Genomic DNA, 21,966 nt, shown 5'->3' on the forward strand with positions numbered 1-21,966 from the left:
TATCTAATAATAAAAACAGATGTAAACAAATATATTTTAAGAAAGTTTTATAATAAAACGTGTTTGAATTTAATGTATTATATTTTAATCGAATAAACACTAAAACAAGGGAATCTGGTCCATATATATATTTATATTTTTCGAATGTGCTCCACGATCGGGGTAATTAGATAATTCTATGAAAACATAATTCTCGGTAGTAACTATCATTGCTTGCAGTTTAATAGATACGGTAGTAGGGAATGAACGTGTTGATCTTGTAATGTTATTTTACGAAACTGGTCGTTTAATGTTATTTTATCGGGGGAATTCTTTCAGCGGTTTTTTCAAAATTTAAACATTTTGGTTAAATTTGAAATTATAAACTTTAAAAATGAAATACACTTTATTAATTATTATAATCAAAATACAATTTCTCCAAGAAATGTCAGCAGAAAAACTGAATCATTTAAAAAGTAATTATTGTTTGACTCGTAGGATTCTATGTTTGATTGGCAAATAAAAAGGACTGACATAATACAAAAGAGAAGAAGAAAATTTTAGAGAGTGGAATATAGAAGTCTAGGCAACCACAGGGCTTATGACCTGTCATTGGCTGGTTTAAGTGGCCGCTTTACACACTGTCACATTCACCATTCTGCATATATTTGAACATTTATATTTCTTCGATTCTTCCATCTGTTGACGTTTGTTTGACGTGACTACAAAAATTTGAACAAGCTCAAAACATTGTTGAAAAAGAATTAAATTAGATTCTTTTAAGCCTGGATGTTTTATGCTGAAATTCATTAATGTTATTATGTCTTTTGAACTGCGGTGTTGTAAAAAAATACTAAAATACGTATGTCGAAGAAAACTCCAATAAAGGATTAATCACCAAGCATTTATTTTAAAAGTTGTAAGCTTTAAGTAGCAGTAGGCAGTAGTAAGGCCCACCTTAAGTGCTTGATCCGATATGGCAGAGTAAATGATGAATGCTTTATTGGCAGTAAGCATTGGAAATAGATGTCTGAGTAATGGAAACAGACTCACGTCTCTTTACTCTGGTCGAATACACTTCAAGGCAGATTAATGTACTCAGATACCTTTCTTTTCAAATGCAGCGGCATTTAAAAATTAAAACCAATTATCTACATCGATAAATAAGGATAAATATTTCTTTTTTTTTCGCTTCTGTCTATAAATACGGCACATAAACCGCGCGGAATGATTATTTAAATGAGTAAAGTTTTACATTGAAATAATAATATATCGGAAAATTATTAATTGGTATCAGTCAGAAAGTTAAATGCTATTTTATATATATTTTTTATTTGTAAAAAGACTATCAAACTCAGCCAAAAAAGAAAGAAAACAGTGTGTCGTATTATCAGCGCTATGATTTTTCAAAGTATTGTTATGCTGAAATTACTCCGCCTGTGACGTCACAAATTAAATTTCGTCTGTGAGTTCTGCTGATAGGTATGTTAACTTCCCGGAACCCGGAAATCTATCACAACACTATCATCGGTTAATTCGGAAGAACTTGGAACTCTGAAAGCGACGTAGTTCAAAGAAGGTCATATATTTTTATTATTATTTTCATACATTTCCGAGAAACTTCGCCATACAATAAGGTGCCCGTATTTTTACCGCAATGCAATTATGCAGTTACAATGCAATTTTTAAATTCAACAAAGAAGTATTTTAAAAATTCAAATTATCGCAATGCAATATCCAATCGATTCATAATTTAAAAACATAGATTTTTAGAAGCTTTATTAGCCACATTCAAAACGGATTACTGACTAGTGCTCTTAGTAGGAATTTATAAATAAATCAGTCGGGAGTCGGGACATTCGATAATATTTATTTATTTTGACGGCTAATGCCTTTAATAAAGTATAAAATAACAATAAAAAACAATAATTATGTAACGAAATACAATACACCTGTTCACGAGTGAAGAAAATATAGATACATGAAATAAAATAAAATCAGTAGAAAATAAAGAAATAACACAGGTGTTCGTTCAATATGTTATTTTTCCTTTGTTCCTTATTACTCTCAAAATCTTAAAATTTAAAATTCTCATCTCACTCTCTGATGCGTCTGAACTACCGAGCTCAATAAAATTAAATATCCTAACTAGAAACCTCTGACAAAACTTACTCTTTCATACCGATAACCATAGAATTAACTATGATTTTTATTCCCCTATGCTCAGAATTCTTAGATCTGCCAACAAACATACCAGTCTTGATTTCTTTGATATCAAGTTGTCTTCTTTAAAACGATCACTGAATCAAATTCAATTATAAATACCTCTCTCCCGCTTCCACTCCCACAAAGTCTACTATATACAATTGTGTCTTTCTACTTTTCTTTATAACAATTTTCTATGCGTAAATATATCCTTAAAAATGCCCATTGGGCGCAAACATAAATAAATAAACAAATTACTCATCTTCATTTTTTGAAACTGTTTTTGTTTGTAAAATTCAATTTTGCACTCCAACTTTCCTTCATTTATCCTCTAGCACTCCTCCTCACATTATTTATTTTCCTATTCCTCTACGCCCCTGTTTATTTGGTATTTCTTTTATTTTCATTTGTTAACCATTATATTATTTCAATGATTTATTTTGTATTTTTTTATATCGTCGCTTTAAATAATAACATTTAAGTGAATACATGTAATCGGATGGCAGGTCATATTACGTAATTATTTTTTCTGTGTATTAGAAGTATTGTAACCTATACTTTTTCATCTGTTTATATTACCAATAAAATAAAAAAAATGGTCCCCTGTGTTTTATATTCATATTATATTTAATTACGATTGTAATAAGTGAAGAGTAGAGACGCAAAATATGCCATAACTTTATATTTATATTTAGTATGGCATAACACAATAAATAAATACAATATATTATACTCGTACATTTTTGACCTTTCTCAATCGTAGTGGCATTGACCCAATAATATGAACATATTTTTTTAATTGCGATAAATTAATTCAAAGATATTTCACATATAACATATTCATGTAAGATAACTATGAAATAAGCAAACTAATTACAGGATAGGAAAAAAATGATAATTTTAGTGATTTATGACTTTATTATATTTTATTTTAACGAATATAGTTATGATTATGGAAAGTGCGATTCAAATAAAGATTTACCGGAAAATAAAAACAGCTTGAAAATATTACATTAGACAGGCGCATTGACAGGCGCCGTGGCGCAGTTAGTAAGACAGCTAACTGTGAAACTAGCGTCGCGGGTTCGATTCCCGCCAGTTGCAAGAAAAAAATCCAAGAAATATTTTTTGTGGTATATTTTTCATAACTTCTTTCCATATCCTATTTCCCACCTGCTGACAAGCCTCTAAAGAAGAGGCTTAGCCTGTTATTTATTTAAAAAAAAAACTATCTAAATTATTTAGTATATAAAACGGCCTGATTCCGGGATGTTAACGAATATAGTGTTGTGCGTGAAATAGAACCAGAACCTTGGACTAGTGTTTCGACTCGGGGAATAATTGTGATAATGTTTTTTTTTATTTTGAATATCTATGATAACAATGTAGATATATTTAATTTATAAGTTGTTTAACTCATATTCCTTAACCTTCTGATTGAACTTAGGTATTTTATTTCTTCATAATTGCTTTTTCATAATATTTTTTAACTGTCTTATATCAAATTGAATTTTTTAACTTAGCTTTTTTTTTTAAATGGGAGTCCGATTTTTACATTTTCTCTGTTATTGTGATCATGCTCATTATCATCATCACATCACAGTGCTTTTAATATAATTAAATACGTTAAACTGAATGATTTGCTATTTTTATTTAAAATATTAAACTCAATATTTGATTGTTCCCAACTGTTACAACTTATTGACTCGCGAGTTCCGGGCCGGGTTACCCGATTTAATAAACTATTCTATGTAAATGTATCTACAACAAACCACAGTCCACACTTGCCGGTAAACGGAATTCATGCGTTTGCAAAAGAATACGCAAATGATATATATATATTTAATGTAACACTTTTGAATTTCAAAAAGCAGTGTATCAATTTACTATCTTCAAATTGAAATACCTAAATAATACTATGCTGATTTCAATGCTGTACCATTTATTGACTTATATCTGTATTCTAAATTAGTATTTTTCAAACTTTTTCAAATTTTAAAATAACTTATACTAAAAAATGTACTTCAGTTCTCTCCACTGCAAGATATGTGTACTCGTATGTGTTATTATGTATACCGATATATTTTTTTACTAATATGTAAAGATAATTATTTTTCTTACTCTTTTTTATTCATTTTTATTTTTTTGCTACTTTTGTGAAAATAAATGTCTGTCTATATTTAAGAATTCTGTTATTTTCACTGCAATATATTTATGTGCTATGTATATAGTATGCCCATATATTTTATTTATTTATTTATTTATGTATTTATTCATTCAAAATTACAAAATTAAATATTTATGAACTTATTAAGGCTTTTTAGGCTATGCCCGTGTCAAGCCACAATAAATAACAATAAAAATACATGGTAAAATTAAATAGATCAAATTATTATGACATAGAATAACAAGCTAGAAAAAAAGGTAAATGTAATAAATAATCAAATTCCAAAGAATACAATGCAAAAAAGATAATCAGAAATAATTTTTAAAATATAAAATTAAGAATCACAGATAATCAAATATACAAAATAGTGGTATCAATAAAATCAACAAAATAATAGTAAAATATAGTAGTATTAAAAAAAACAAAGTAAGAGTATCATTTAAATCAACGGAAAAAGAATATATACATAAAAGCATACTTGAAATGATAATTGAGATATGTATTCCAGAAACTTACTCAATACTATAGTAAAAAATATAAGAAATAGGAGCAATAAATCATATGCCAAATAATAGTACGTACTAAATTAAATTAAACAAAAATACAAAATGAAAAAAAAAACATAAAAATTATCAATATATATAAAAAGCAAATAAAAGTAAAAAGTATGGAAGGAATGCAGATTTGTAAATTTTTGCTAATCTCGAACTTTAAAAAAATTGACATTCTCGTCCGTATCGATGTGCAGCAACCAATTGCAAACATTTTTCTTGAATACATTGGCACTTGTGGAGTTTTTTATGGCTGCCGAAAGTTGATTAAAAAATTTCGGAGCCAGGAAGGTAAAGTTTCTTTGAGCTAGCTTCAAGTGAGTGGTTGGGCCAAGGTAATTAATCCCAATTCTTAACATTTATACTAATATGTGAAGAAGATTTTTTAATATTTTTTATTTTTTGCTACTTCTGTGTATACATGTCTGTCTATATATGTATATATGTATGTAAAACTGTGAAAGCCTACAAAGCGTTTAAATAAATAAAATAAAAAGTTCACGGTACATTTGGATCTTTATTAAAAAAGGGTTTGGAGAAGGGATGCAAGTCTGTGACGTAAAGGATTTTCTCAATTTTCATATTACAAAAAATATATTTTTAAAGATTTTTTGAACAGTTTGCAAAGAGTATTGTTTCTTTGAAGTTTCGCGGTCTGGACTTGAAACACCGTGTATTAATAGCTACACCATAGTCAAGTTCGAACGTAGTTTTAAAACACAAATTCTAATTTGTTTACATATTCCATACAGATCTTAAATATTCAAAATAAGAAATGAGAAAGAAAAGACTCCTAATGATAAAAAGCTTATTTATCGCATTTGGCTATTTCTAAATACTCATTTGTTAGTTGCGAACTGTTTTTTGATTTCACAAACTTCATACAGGAGTATGTGGATTTATAAATTATTATTTATTTTTTTAAAAGAAATATTTGCGTTCTTATGATTTACCCAAATATTTCATTTCAACGAGTTGTAAATAACTCACTATTAGAAAATGGAATCAAGTTGAGGTAAAGTGGGATTCGAACCGCGGAACTTTGGTCCGTGAGTCCAAGACACTAGCCACAGGACCACAACCCGACAAAATTTAGAAAGTAAAACTCGCAAAAATACAAGTACAAGGGAGAAATAAAGTATCTGTATTTTAATCAAGATATATTGGAAGCCGCAATCGAGTTTCGGAGCAACATTTGCTCACGTCTGACTTATATTATGTTTATGTACCTAATCATTAGTTAATTAATTGGCGGCCTCCGTAGTGTAGTGGTCAAGACGCTTGACTCACGCACGGGAGGTTCCGGGTTCGATTCCCGGTGAGAACACAAAAATTAAAATGTGATTTGTCTCAAGCCTGGGTGCTCTGTGATGTAATTCACCACTGTAATTAGCCCTCCTGGCCTGTTGTGGTGCAAAAAAATGTAAAATGAAAAAAAAATGTAAAAAATATAAAGTTTTTGCTAGATCGATTTGGGTATTATACATTTTATTTTGTTTTAAATTAATACAAACATAAAATTTCAAACTGAATATCATAACATAACCCTTAATCTAATAATCGGTTCTCTATACTATATTAGGTGTTTAGTTTTTTTCGAATTTAAAAGTGAGCACTTAAAGTAAAAGAAAATTGTAAAGCTTAACGTCATTTGAATAGCAAATTTCTCCTCTAAAGGATGTTTGCGTTTACGTTACATACATTATTTTGTTTGATTACAATCCTTCAAAATGGAATGCCAAGCAGACAAAAGTGAGCATTTTCGACACATCCTTCTGTTGACGTTAAATCGAGATAATAAAGCTGCCAAATCTGCTCGCGATATTTGCGCAGTGTACGGTTAAGATGCTATGAATTATTGACTAATTTTTTGTATTTTTTTGTGTCCTCTTGCTCTCTTAATTTGAAAAAAAACTGACACTTATGTTAACACCATCATCATCTTCATTCACTTTCCGCGCCTAATGGTGCATAGGGCACTGCATTGGTACACTAATCGCCGCTGCGATATCTTGAAAATTTTTGTTCAAAATGTAAGGTGATCAATTTTACGCTTCAACTACCAGTCCAAGGACTATGAAATATAATAGTGTGAAAACACCCTTATAAATAAATATTTCAAATCAACCATGTCGGGAATCATCGATCCCGAGACCTCTTGCATAGCAGGCAAACGCTCTGACCATTACACCCCGAAAACAGTAAAAAATAATGCACATTTTTTATAAATAAACTATTAATCCTTATTGTCCTTTTTCGTAAATATTATATGAATTTATTATTTTTCAGAATTTTCCCCATTATATGAATTATATGTTGTTTATAAATGGTTATCTGTAAGAAGGAGACTTAAATTTAATATGTTGATATTTATACATAAATTTTTTCACGATAAATTACCAAAATATTTTAAGGATAAAGTTGTCTTAAACAAAAATTGTCATGAATATGCTACTAGACAAAAGGATAAAATAAGACTACCATTATTGAAAAGAGCTGAGTCGCAAAATTGTTTGATGTATAAGGGTTTAAAAATGTATGATGAGATGCCTGAATGTATGAAGAATGAAAAGTGTCTGAAAGAATTTAAAAATAAATGTATAAGTTACTGTAAGGAAATGTAAATATATATAGATGATGTAAATGTACATAATAGTTTATATTAGTTTTAATATAAGCTAACTTAAGAAATAAATAAATAAAAAATAAAGAAAAAAATATCTTTTGTATTTTTAGGAAGCTTGTGTTATACTTGGTTTCAATTTTTAGATTATTTTTTAACTGTTGAAGGAATGTTAAAACCTTTTATTTTACTCACAACATTGATAACTTCAACCCGGTAACCCCCAAAGAGCTGCAAAGAGTATCTGTAAATAAATGTGTCCAAATCTACTATTTACTGTTAAGAGCTGTATTATACGGATCAAATTGAGTTACATGTTTGCCCTCTGGGGAACCGGTAACAAGGCAGACATAATATGGATACAAAGACATTAAAATAAAATCATAAAACTAGTATATAACTTACTCTTCTTGACCCCTGATACTGAGCTGTACGAAAATACACGTAAGACGATAAAAGTTGTACACAAAATTGCATTAGAAAACAGACAAGGCAATGACATAACAGTTATCAAAAATGCTGATTTACGCAAATATAATACCAGACAAGAACAACACTACCGCATAAAAACATCAAGGTCAAACAAAAATACTTTACAATGAATTCAAACACTACAATGATTATAAGACAACTACAAAATTTTTTGGAGATAAATTTAAAACCGACAATAAAATGCACATAATGACTAAACTAACCAGACGAGACATAACATGACCCGACCTTATAATATATTGAAATAACCCTAATGGGTTAAATTATAAATAAATTTACAAAAGAGGATTGTGTCTTCAAATAACACAAATTAATGAAAACCTTTTATATTCTTAATTTGATATCATTTTTCACTCAGATTCTGCGCGCGCATACAAATTCTACGTAAAAATCGACAATAAAAATATCATTACATTTTGGAGACGATATAATTAAGGCGATGTTTTTCAAAATACAAAATTCTTCTTTTTTGCTGATGACAACAAGATACTTAAACTTATTGAATCTCCCAATGATTATCTTCTTTTCCAACATGATATTAATTGATTTAAATAATGGTGCGACATCAATTGTCTTCAACTTAACATTGACAAATGTAAAATAATATCTTTCTCACGACGACAAAAACGTATACAATTCAACTACAAACTAAAAAATACTTCCCTTTCAATGGTTTCGTCAATAAAGGATCTTGGCATGACTTTAGATAGTAAACTCTCCTATCGTGAACACATTGATAATATTGTAAACAAATCTCTCAAACTTCTCGGTTTTATTAATAGAGTGACGACGGACTTCAAAAATATTAATACCATCTAAACTCTTTATTGCTCACTAGTTCGACCCCATCTAGAATACGCTTCTCCTATTTGGTCTCCATTCTACTGGACTCATATTGACCATACCGAGTCTGTCCAACACCGTTTTCTAAGAAAAGTGGCATGGTTGCTCGGATAACAAAGGGGTAATTATTCCTATTTTGAAATAGAGCAATCTCTTAATCTGTCTTCATCGGAGAGACGTAGAACTGAGATGGACCTTGTATGTATTTTCGAAATACTTAATGCTATAAGTGATCTCCCATCTCTTTTGCAATCAATTTCTTTTCATGTTCCCAACCATGTCATCGGAAGTCAAAATCTCCTATTTATTAAATCTTCTAAGAGAAACTTTTGTTTTTATGCCCCAATGTCCAGGATGTGTAGATAAGTCGATTCGTCACAGGACTTGGCATTCTTTCTGATAGATCTTCCGGCTTTTCGTAGATCCCTTCGCGACTAAGCCGTGTGGGATGAAGTTGGATTGGCATGGTTTAGCTCGAAGTCTTATGTCTTTCGTTTTTATAAATATATTGTATAGCATTATTTTATTGCCCTTGTTTGTCTTTGCTACATAGTTTTATATAATTTTTATTAAGTTTATTGTATTTATATTTCTTCATGTAACTGTTGTAATTGGTTTAGGCCGTATATTTAATAAATAAATGAATCCATCCATTTTATGTTTCAAGACTTCATTAGTTTTCTATTTAATCCGCTTGCGCCTATGCCGAGTATTGCGCGCATAACGCGTATTACGCATTGCGCATGCCGCAGACATATTCTTTTCAGATTTTTGACCGTTTTCTTGTTTAGCTTTCTGATGTGTGTAATACGGCCTTTAGAGTTATGTGATTAATGACTTCGATAGAAATGGGTTCCACAACCCGAGGGCAATGGATAACCTCTTATCTCCTTACGTTTCCAGCGCTTAGTTAATAGTCAGTACTGAGACCCGCCACTCTATCTATTGGAATGTGACAAGTGAGCTTTAATAGCACGCTCTAAATAATGAAAAGATGCAAAGCGGTGTGGTTAAATTAATTTATTTGATCAATCATTGATCAAAACAAGCTTAGGGGATTAGCTGACCGAAGCGTTAGCAATGGCAATGTAAGCATAGGATAGACCCAGTTGTAGGAGCGTGGAATATAATCACGAACTTATTGGATTAAATATACAATGTTGCTGATATTTCTGAGAATGTAATATGTAGGTACTAAGTACTTGCGTATGTTCAAACATGAATCTTGACTGTAAAAAAGGTAAATTTTTCGTCAGATATTATCGCGTTTTGGTAAAAGGCCTAAAAAGTGGATATCAGCATAGAAAAAATACTATGACAACTTGCAATTTTTGTGGCACAAAAAACATTGCTTTTTACAGGATTCATCTTGCCCTTAAGCCCTTAACGGCACCCGATGGTGCATAAGGCACTTTATTGGAACTCTCTGGAATCTGTTACGTGAAGGCAATATGATCAGTCTTACGCAGTGTAAAATCACCTTTGCAACAAATGTTTCACCTTGACTTAACTCTCAGTTCCCTGATCATAGATTTAGTAGAGTATTTGAACTTTTTATTTCTGGATTGAGTTATTTATAGCTTGAAAACTATGTAAATATTATATTAATTCTTTCAATGATAAAATACTTGTGTTGCTCTGACTATTCTTAATTCTATGGTTGCTTTATAAAAACCAAAGCTTTATTTTATCAGTTTTACGTCACAAAACAAACTAAACGAACCTATTATTTTTTATCAACACTCCTACCCGTAAAAAACAAAAAAAACGTTATTTAAGTGTATTAAGTCAATCTCTTTCAATTTGTTTTTATGATTTATTACAATAATTTATAATTCTTTATTTACTTTGGCCATATAAAAATCCGACGAAATGTCGCCATCTTGGTTTTATCTGTTTTACCTTCTAACTGTCAAGTGTGAAAAAAACTGTGAAGAACTGCTTTATCGGCAACGCGGAACGCTGTAAAATTGCAAATGTAAGGGAATACATTTACTTTACACATGTTTTTTGTTTTTATTTAAAAATCATCAGGTAATTGCAATAAAAACGTTGTTATTTTTCCAATACGATATATTTACAAAAATAAACGGAAAATCCGCATTATAATCAAACCTCAAAATATTTTATAAAAAAAGACTTACTTGCTATCGTAAATATAGTACCGTCGGGGTTCTGGTACAAGTTGGTAACTACAAATTTTCAAAAAAATTGATTGATTCATAACTGGCATCAAACAATTTCTGTTTAAAAAGTAAATAAAAATACGTCGTATTTTATAAATACAAAAAATAATGTTTTAAATATAATTTTGCGCTCGTAGTTTTATTTAAATTGTTCATTTGGGACACAAATTTAACTTAAAAAGTGCAATATGCCACAATTAGTGAAATGTTAGGTACCAAATTAAGCCAGAAAACCGAAGGTATTGAGGTTTGTAAAAGAATAATAACTGTACGGAACCAAACAGGTAACGGCTTTACTCAAAACTCCCCAGAATTTATTTTCTCAAACTAATTACTTAAAAATGGCAGAAACGACTAAAAAATGACAAAATATGTACCGACAGTGATTATTTACATCAAACGCATACTCATATAAGAGATATATGTGTTATTACCTGGAAAAATTTGTACCTTCAGGAAGCACAGGGTTAAGTTTGTTAAATTTCCACACCGGTGAAAGCACCAACGGCTACTCTTTACGGATTTTCTATTTCTGGATGTTTACCTATGAGTATCCATCGAGTCCCAAATACTTGTCCAGAATTCTAGTTCTATTTGACTCACAGAACTGTATTCTTCATCTGCCCGGACACAGACTTATTATTTGAAATATTATAAAGTGATAAAATAAATCCACGTACACGTTTTTCTGATTTGCTAAGTCCTAATGTAGAAATCCAATTTTTAACCATAGCTTTTCGAGTTTTCAGATATTCATTTGGTTTGGAGTAAAAAAAGTTTCATCGAAAAATCCTCGACGCCACTTGAAAACCGCGGTAATTTTTCAGTTCTCTGAACTAATAATGTTTCCAACAATTTCATTACGATTTCACCGAAATTACCCATTTATTTAATGTTCAAACTCCAGGAAATTCCTTTCATCTTTTGATATTAAACGTTTGTACAAACAGGACACGTTGAAGTGTTTCACGATCACATGATAATTCCCGAAAATGCACAATACAGTATTAATTGGAACTAATATTTCTATGAATACGATGATCGAATATTTATATGGAAAAGCCTACGCTTCAGCGAGCTGGCTTGTTTTACTAAGCGGTACGAAGAAACGGCTAAAATGGGAAATAAAATAAGCTCAAATAAAAAAAACAATAAATAATAAGCTTGGATTATAAAATCTCAATATTTTTTTTAGTGTATTATCCATATGCTAATACCGCCAGCCTTCTTATTAAGGTGCTTGAACGCTTTAAAAATAAAAATAATTTAGTAAGTTTTGCTATCATATGTACATGCGGATTTAAATAATCTTAATGTTTGTTTAAATATAAAAGTACTTAAAAACAACAAATATATTATGTTAAAAAATACAAAAAAATTAAAGCTTGAAAATGTGATATAAACTCAATGGTCTCTTTCGAAAATAATATCGTCCTCCATGTGACTTTTGTTTTGTGATTGATTAACGAGAACATATTTGGTTCGTATAAATAAAATGTATAGTATTTTTAACTCTACAATGAGAAAAAAGATTCATAAATTAAAAATATTTTATAGTAAACTACGAGAAAGACTTTAGGATATAAATAATAATTGTCTACGCCGTGGCAGAACTGACACAATTCAATAAATAATAACAGTGAACTTGTTTATATTACTAAACTCCGTTTTTTTTTAAAATTTAAAAATTAATATCCACAAGCTAAAAAAATACGGTAAGGGTTAAACGTCATTCTAAAGAAATTGTGTTTGGTTTTACGTTACATATATTATTTGTTACACGAAAGGGAGCATTTTGGACCTCTCTTTCTGTTCGAGTTTAATCGAGGGAATAGATAGCAATGATTCTCGCAATATTAGTGCAGTGTACAGTAAAAATACTATTAATTATTAACCAATTTGTTGTAAAATAATGAAGGAGAATACCTGCATTATTGACTAATCTGTTATTTTTTGGCTGTATCCTCTTGTCTTTTCGTTATTTTTATTTTCAAATAGATCATTAAACAAATTCCCCAAACTTAATGCTTGCGTATTCATATAAATAATATTTTCAGCCATGGAACAATTTCTGCAAAAGACAATGTATTAATTTATGTATGTATACTTGTACGCGTAGTTTGTGCTTATAGATATGCAAATGTCTACTTAATGGGAGGCCAAAAATCTGTATGAAAAAAAACATCGGGATTGTCACATTTTTTGCGAGCAGAAGCTTGTAGCGCCCAGTTTTGCTGTAGGAGAGATATTAAGGATCAAATAACTTTACGTTATGAATAAATATTTCTTTCAGACGTTATAAATATTATTTTGTTTTCAACTTCACATAACATTTTTATCATTCGTTTTGTTTATATCCTAATAATGTATTTTTTATTTATACGTATCCGCTTCATTGTCAAATGGTCACTATTTTGGCCTACCATGACTCTAATTTATTTATTTAAAACATAAGTACGAGAATAAATGCACTTTGGCGTGCTTTATTATTTTTAATAACAGCTGTTTTTTTTGTAGGCGGATAGAGCTTGCACATATTTTTAATGCCACTAATAAAAATACTAATTTACTACGCATTGGGGGATCAGGTACTGAGTTTGGAAGACGGGAAGAGAATCCCGAAAAAAAATGAGACAAAATGAAAACATAAAAGAAATTAAGGAAGTTTAAGATTTTAAGGATATGTAATACTGTTTCAGGTGAAGGTGTAATTTTTATTTGCATGGAGGCTCATTTCAATATCTGGCACCTCAGACAGAATAAGAATTGCTAAAGAATGATGTGGTATGTCGAGAAACTCTGAACATTGGGGCTAAGTACCATATAAGCTTCTGACGTCACTGCAACGGGTCTCCGTAAATTAGTTATCGCTCTCAAAGCCTAAGAGCCGGGATGTTGAGTGCGGAGCGAGTATTCTAATATTGCTAAATCTTCTCCATGCCCAGGTCCTTAAAGTATCGGGCTTTTAGGCAGGGGGCAAAGGCTCTAACGTCCCCAGGTTTAACTAGTGGTCTCCCGAACACGCGGCTTCTTTTGCTTACTATGAACGTTGATTAATAAAAAATCGGCAGATTTTTAAACAAAATGAACCATTTAATATCAGTATGATAAATTTAGAGAATAATTTAAATTTATTTCTTTTTGTATCGTACCAAGTTAAATAAATCAATATCGGTAGCATGTTTGATCCAGAGAAAGTAGGAAATTAAGAACGAGTTATTTGTAACAGTATTAATACGCTTATTTTTAACTCTAAATATGTACATTTTTTAACTATCTCTTTTTTCCTTATCATTTCTACATGCATTTCCATCCTAATCCCGTTGCATTCATTTAGAAGTACCAACATTTCTGTTTTAAAAAAAAAAATGTTATTATTATTGTAATTATTTTTTTTTTTTCTTTTTCAATACAACAGGCCCAATTACAGTGGTAAATTACAACACAGTAAACCCAGGCTTGAGAAAAATTACATTTACTTGTTGCGTTCTCACCGGGAATCGAACCTTCTGTGAGTGAGTCATTTATCTTAATCACTACACCACGGAGACTGCCAAATATATAATGTAATTGTGTAAAATATAACACATATGCTAATTCTGGATTGCTTGATATGTCGGAACGATTGCAGAATGTTTGTATACGTTATAACGATAAGATATATCTTTAATTTGCGCAAATTCGTCCACATAACCGAATATCGCAGGCAACTACACTGGCTTAGTATCAACTATAGAAGAATCATTCTAACACTTCTTCATAATTTCCTAAATAATCTCATATTGCCTGTTCATCTGAGAGAGCCCTTACAACCTCTATCACAGCATGGGCTATCTCTTCGTTCTAGAAACGAGAGAACTCTTTCAATACTCACTCACGCTCTAATTTTTTGTCTCCTCTTTCACAGTAGTGGCTGGTTGATTTTGGAATAATATACTCACTAATGTCAGCGACACCCCTTCTTTATGTACATTCAAATCACGCATGAAATGTCACTTCCTGAATATTTAAGTTTTTTTTTTCCTTCCCTCTTTATTACAAAAAAATACAAATTTGCAGGTCTTAAGAAATTGCCTTGATGCAATTTGACTGCCTTTATGCACATTTATGTAAACTATATATGTATGTAAAGTGCTTAAATAAATAAAAAATATAAATGAAATTCTCCTTACCTTGTACAATTTGTGGAAATCTATTATTAATTCTGAGCAAAAAAATATTTCTTGATGTTATCAATAAATATGTATGTAGAACCGTAATTTTACAAATAAATACATTATTTTTTTGCTTCAATACCAGACAGTTTATATCAATTATAGATAAAAATGAAGATATACAGTTTAATAAAACGTGCGCCTATTAATTACACATCTGTACTAAGATTGTCACGAAGTTAGAATATGCCCACGCGTAGTTCTATTTCATAATAAATATTGCCACATTTTTCCCACTTCAAATCCTCAGACGGCGCCATCCACGTGACCACCTATTCTAGACACCGTCTGTAGGACATCTTTACGCCATTTCAAGCCAATGCCAAAGTTTCAATTATCACAATCATTCCACCTATCTTGAACATCCACATTTGTTTCAGTCCTTCATCCGTTGACTTTTGTGAAGAAAATAACTGTAACCGTTATTTATTTATTTTACATAAACGGCAAAAATTGCCTTAACATATACTTTAAACATAAATATGAAGAAAAAAATATGACTTCAGATATAATATAAATACATAGTAAAATTGCACAACAATAACAATAGTAATAGGTAAATAGACACAAGTAACCAAAAATATTAACGCAAAATATACATAAATATGAAAAAATAAAAAATAAAAACATGTTTAAACATAGAGAAAAGTTTGAGAATTATATTGCGATAGAAAAAATGAAATCAGACTAATTTTATAACTTTCAAGTCCAGAACTAAATATATCAGCCTTATCCTCATACTGACTACAAAATCTGTGGAGCCTGGGGATAGGCGAGTGCATGTGATAGTTGGTCCTAGAACTTGCCGAGCAAAAAGGAGATCTGAGGCGGCTATGTCGACCAGGGGAGGTATTCTGAATGGTGGTGGTGTCATCGGAAAGCGTCTGGAGTTTATAATAATGTTTTGTTTTTGAAATTATTTTTATATACACATTTTGTTTATTAGTTAAGGTATAACTAGATGTTCAAATTTTATTTGTACAACTATCTAAAATAAATACAATATGGTGCGAAAAAGACTACGGCAAGTCGCGTCGTACTTATTACGCATAACTTAAATCGACGTTTCACTGTGCCATATTTCGCACCCCAAAACCGAACCGATTTTGTTTTTTTATTAAGGAATGATATCATAATAAAATTTTCTGTGTCAGTACCATTTCCGTTTTTCAAAAATATATTTATGATATTTGTATACATTTATGGATTTTTGGATGGTCCTAACTCCCGTAAGAAACAATTTATTTAAAAAACAAAACAAGAGGGACATGCCAATGGTAAATGTATATAGTGTGAAGTAAAATTACTGTTCTAGTGCGAATTTTGAGGGAGAAAATACGGGAACAACGTTGTATGCAGAAAAGTCAGACCGATTTTCCTGTTGATGCTGATTCAATAAATAATATTATTTATTAATATTTAAAGCATTAACTTTGTAGTCAAACATTTAAATAACGTTATTCAATATTTGTGTACAACTATTTACCGACTTTTCTATGTCTACTGTTTTCGAGACGTAACCGTTAGTTTTATATTTTTGTGCAACGTCTCGTACGTCTCGAAACGGTAGAAATTGAAAAGTCGGTAAGTGGTTATATACAAATATATTATATTATTTAGTAATATTTTTATATAATTTATTGATTTATCCACTAAACCACGGAGATTTTTAATATATTATATCATAAAATTTTCTCTGCTCATTGTGAATTATAATTTAAATGATATATTGCTCGATTTATTTATTATAACAAAAAAATCCATTTCATGTAATAAAAACGTTATGAGATGTACGTAGATTATGCTGAAAACACATTTTCAGCCATATAAAAATAGTGCTTAGTTGAATTTTTTTATATGGGAGTAGGGAGGCGTAACTGTTAGTACTAAATATAATATTTTATTATTTTGAGTCATATGAATTTCTTATTTAAGCAATAAACCAACGATAAAATAAAAATGGTATGTTTGTTATTAGTGAAGAATACAGTTCGCGTTGTTAATAGAACCAGACTCCTGGACGCGCGTTTTTTGACTTGTTAGCTACTAAGGTAAAAATCCTGTTTTTTTAAGCGGAGACTTGAGATAAAACCGCCTCGTTGGTGGCTGGTGCGTTTGCCTACCACGCTTGGGATCTTAGGGTCGATTCCTGTCGGGCTAGACGAGAAATATTGGTTTTAATTGTGGTTTCACATTGCAATATTTTATTGATTCTGGACTGGCATTGTAAATGATCTTTTGTACGTAGCGAAAATGATACATGTACGATGCATAATTATTTTTTAAAAAATATATAAATTTTCCTTTGCATTTTGCAATAGGTTTGCATAAGTTACAGATACAAAAAAAAAACTATTAAATTAACACAAAAAAACTCACAAAGACATGACCTGTGTGTGGGAATACATTTTATTTTAAATTGAATAAATGCTACTGGAAGAATATGGTAGAATCGATCAAAAATAAAAAATAAGTGCTAATATTGAAAACAATTTTTTTTGAGAAAATGAGAAAATAAATAACAAAAGCATATGCCATTCATTAAAAAAAGAAGCTATTTAAATCTGCTTTTTTATCCAAAATACTGTCTATATGAAATGCTACATATGTATGTGTACATTTGTGTGTATATGCACGCGTTTTAAGTACATTTATGATTATGAGTGGATCGCGGCCTCCGTCGTGTAGTGGTCAAGACGCTTGACTCACACACGGAAGGTTCCGGGTTCGATTCCCGGTGAGAACACAAAAAAAAAAAAAAAAGTGATTTTTCTCAAGCCTGGGTTTTCTGTGATGTAATTCACAACTGTAATTAGGCCTCCTGGCCTGTTGTTACGCAAAAAAAAAAATTGGTTGATTCAGAAGAATTACTGATATCGCTCAGAGTAGTTAGTTTTTAATAATCACAACTACCCGGTTTCAACACAGATTTTCTAGCGAGTGTGGATAAATTTACAGACACGGGTCGTTCCTAGGTTTGTCACTGTAAGCTGTACCTTTGAAGTGTAATTTTAAAATTGTATTTATATATTATGTTGTTATTAAATAAAAAAATGGGTGAGAAAATCACAAGCAAAAGTAATTTTGAACTTTTTTTAAAAGGAAAACCGGCGAAGCCTCTTCTTTAGAGGCTTGTAAGTAGTTGGGAAATAGGATAAAGAAGGAAGTTATGGAAAATATACCTCAACATCCAGAACGATTGAGAAAAAAAAATCTTGGATTTTTTTCTTGCATCTGTTCACGCTAGTTTTACAGTTAACTGTTTTACTAACTGCGCCACAGCGCCTGTCAACTAAAAATATTAATTTATTTTTATACATACAACGAATCCATCTTACACGGGATCATCCAAAAAAGATACATATTGGATACACTCACCTTGAAATTATACGCATGGCTAGTTTTATTAAGGATTTTTTTTTCTCGCATTCTTTTTAAAACAACATTAATAATACTTTTTATTTTATTGATTTTTTGGAAGAAATTGCCGTTTGGCAATAAACTCGCCGATCTACAAATGTGCATGCATAAAAAGATGAATTAATAAATTGATATTGTAAGAAGAAAAGGCAGTTAACGAGGCATTTTCAATACATTAAAGTTACCTTCAGTATGATGGTAAAAATAAGAGCTTTACTGAAATGTTTTTTAATATATAGGTTAATTATAATTAATGCATATAAAGTACATAATTGATTTTAAAGTACGATTATCTTATAATAATAACACCTCATATTTTATTGATTTGGACAAAAAATTATCGTAACCATTAACGACAAAAAAGTGAATTTAATTCGTGTGTATTAATTCAATGCTGTCAACTTTAGTGATTGATTTGATAGATACACCAAATTGGCACACAATGAAAGAGCTTCTTAGAAATAAATGATTTTGAAACGTTTTTAACATTCTTTTTCTTCTTTTTTTCTACATCCGCTCCTAAGTGGAGCATGTGGACATCACCAGTTGCCTCCAGGAGGCACCTTACTAGGGCCCAATACAACAAAATAATGAGTTTTGAGAATAGGTGTCTCAGAAGAATTTTAGGCGTGAGATGGTTTGACTTTTTTTGGTTTGTGAGGAATGAAGTAATAAAAGAACAGACGCAGAAAATTCCGGTGACAATTGTCATCAAGCGGAAGTGATACGGTTGGGTGGGCCTATATACTGTGGATGCCTCCTGAGAACCTTAACCACGCTTGTCTACTTTACAAGGCATCGAGTTATTGACGTCTTAGACGTCTATTGCTGACTGTTCGTTGGCAGTGCACTTGAGAGAATGCACAGGAGCTAGTAGCTTACAGATGTGCTAGGGAGCTCTTTGAAAACATCGTATGCTCCAATTTAAAAAGGACAAAAAAATAAAAGCGACTATACTACAGAAAATCAAAGCAGTGAGTCAAACTTTGTTAATTTAAAGATGGTTTTTTTTTGTTAAAAAAACCGTTGTATGGATTCATAGATGGAGAATCATAAGATCAAATAAAATAAAAATAGAAAAAATAGACATTCGTTGTTTTTAAAACAGTCTTCAATTGTAAGTAATACATCATTGGATGTTAGAATTCGTTTGAATATGGACTATTTCTTTTCGTTCAATTTGGTTCGACTTTATGAGATCCCGTATTTCTACTTCACCAGCAGCTGTACGCTGATAATATGAATAATTATTGATTTTTTAAATTAATTTATTTACAAATATAAAAGTGTAATTTATTAACGCTGTATTTTATTTCTTTCAGGATTTGCCGCCCTCTTAAGCGGGGGAGTGCTTTCCTCTGCTGCCTCCCCGCACAGGCCCGCTATGGGACCCCCGCCCCTCACCGCCATTGTGTTGGCGGTATTGTTTGCCGCCTGCGCCCCTGTCCTGGCCGCCGCTGCAGAGGGGATTATCGGTAAATTTCTAAAACTAGTACTAATATTAAATTGACTGCGGTACGGTATCATTTCAGCCTATAGGGCCTTACTTATAAACCTGGTATGAGGTTACGCTTAAGCATGGTGGTAGAATAGCAATGGGAATACCATCCTTATTTTTCCACTATCATAAGGATGGTATTTCCATTCGTATTCTACCACTATGCCTAGGGGTAACTTTATGCTAAGTTTATGAGTAAGGCCCTTAGACTGTAGCACTGACGGCGACTGCGGTACGGTATAGATTACTAACATGACTATTGTCAATTAAACCTCACATATTACCTGATGTTATCAGCGTTGATCAGAATTTTCAACCTTTTTTAATATGCGACCCCTTTGTTAATGTTTTAATGATACATTATAATATTTTTTTTATTTATTTGGGATTTATTTATTTATTGTTTTTTTTTCCACATACTAAACAAAGATTAATTATAAAAATAATGTGACCTAGCTGGGTTACCAGTGCCGAAGATACAGTTATACAGCAAATATACATGTACTACGATAAAAAATAAAAATATAACCAATTAGAGATATCTACAAAAATACATTATACGTAAACAAGTAGGTATATAAAAAGAATTCGCGTGTGAGAGGGAAAGAGAGAGAAAGGGTGGGTGAGGTTATGTGTGTGTGATTGAAATGTCGAGATCCGTGCATTATGTAAGGCTAGACATTTTCGAAAAAATCAAGAACAAAACTTCGCCGTTTCCCGCGCTACAGAACGCCATATTACTCGGTCGTTGCATTCAGATTTCGATTCCTTTACATTCATAAATCACATTGAATAAATAAATACAGTACATAAATCACCAAAATTATTTGGCTTCATTAACAGAATATCCTTTGATTTTACTAATGTCCGTACAATCAAAACTCTTTATTGCTCAACTGTTCGCCCTCTTCTAGAATATGCCTCCGTGGTCTGGTCTCCATTCTATGTCAATCGCATAAATCACATTGAATCAGTCCAACATCGCTTGCTTCGAAAAATAGCGTGGATGCTCGGACAAGAGAGAGATAATTATTCTTATGCTGAAATAGAGTCAATGTTAAATATTTCTAGTCTACAAAAACGTAGCACTAATATTGACTCCATATATATGTTCGGCATACTAAATGGTATAATCGATGTTCCATCATTACTGGGACAAGTAAAATTCAATATTCCGACTTGTAGATTGAGAAACAATGAAGTACTGTTCATCGATCAGCATAGAACAAACTATGGCCTAAATTCTCCAATGATCCGCCTTTGTCGTATTGTTAACTCAAGACAAGATCTGAACTTTTTTGGTTTAAGTTTACAACGATTTTAACGAGCACTAAATAAATAGTCCAGATCTTGTCTCGATGTCCCTTATGTTTGTCAATGCTTCTTTCCTTTTTTTAAAAATGTTTTAAACTATTCTTTTATTGTAATATTTAAACCTTATAAATTGTATACATGTACAATACCCGTTAATAAATAAATAAATAAATAAATTCATACATCTTCTCATGCACGCCCGCCGATTAGTTCGACTCTTGACATGTCCATCCTTAATATTTGTTGGATTCGGTCACGCCATGTCTTTCTCGGTCTTCCTCGTTTTCTGCACCCGTCAAAACTCGCATCTTAAATCTTTTAAGCCGTTCTTTCGCTGTTCATTTGCTCGACATGTCCAAAACAATGTTAAATTCCTTTTTTTGATTTTGCCGATAATGCTTATCTCAGCCTTACATAATGTATTACCACAAATTCGTCTAAGAGATTGCATTTCAACAGCATTCACCCTACATT

General features: G+C 31.1%; 1 protein-coding gene across 1 annotated transcript in view; it reads left to right on the forward strand.

Moving 5' to 3' along the window:
* The window catches only part of LOC148272656 (uncharacterized), a 141,658-nt gene that overhangs the window by 55,468 nt on the left and 64,224 nt on the right, over window positions 1-21,966 (forward strand). The window contains exon 3 of the mRNA XM_088239752.1: window positions 20,003-20,155. Coding sequence (XP_088095878.1) covers window positions 20,065-20,155 — 91 coding nt within the window. The 5' untranslated portion in view covers window positions 20,003-20,064. The remainder of the gene's footprint in view (window positions 1-20,002; window positions 20,156-21,966) is intronic.

Source organism: Micrasema longulum, unplaced genomic scaffold (genome assembly GCF_059751315.1).
Source record: "Micrasema longulum isolate JH-2025_06_02 unplaced genomic scaffold, ASM5975131v1 h1tg002257l, whole genome shotgun sequence".
NCBI classification, from domain to species: Eukaryota; Metazoa; Arthropoda; class Insecta; order Trichoptera; family Brachycentridae; genus Micrasema; species Micrasema longulum.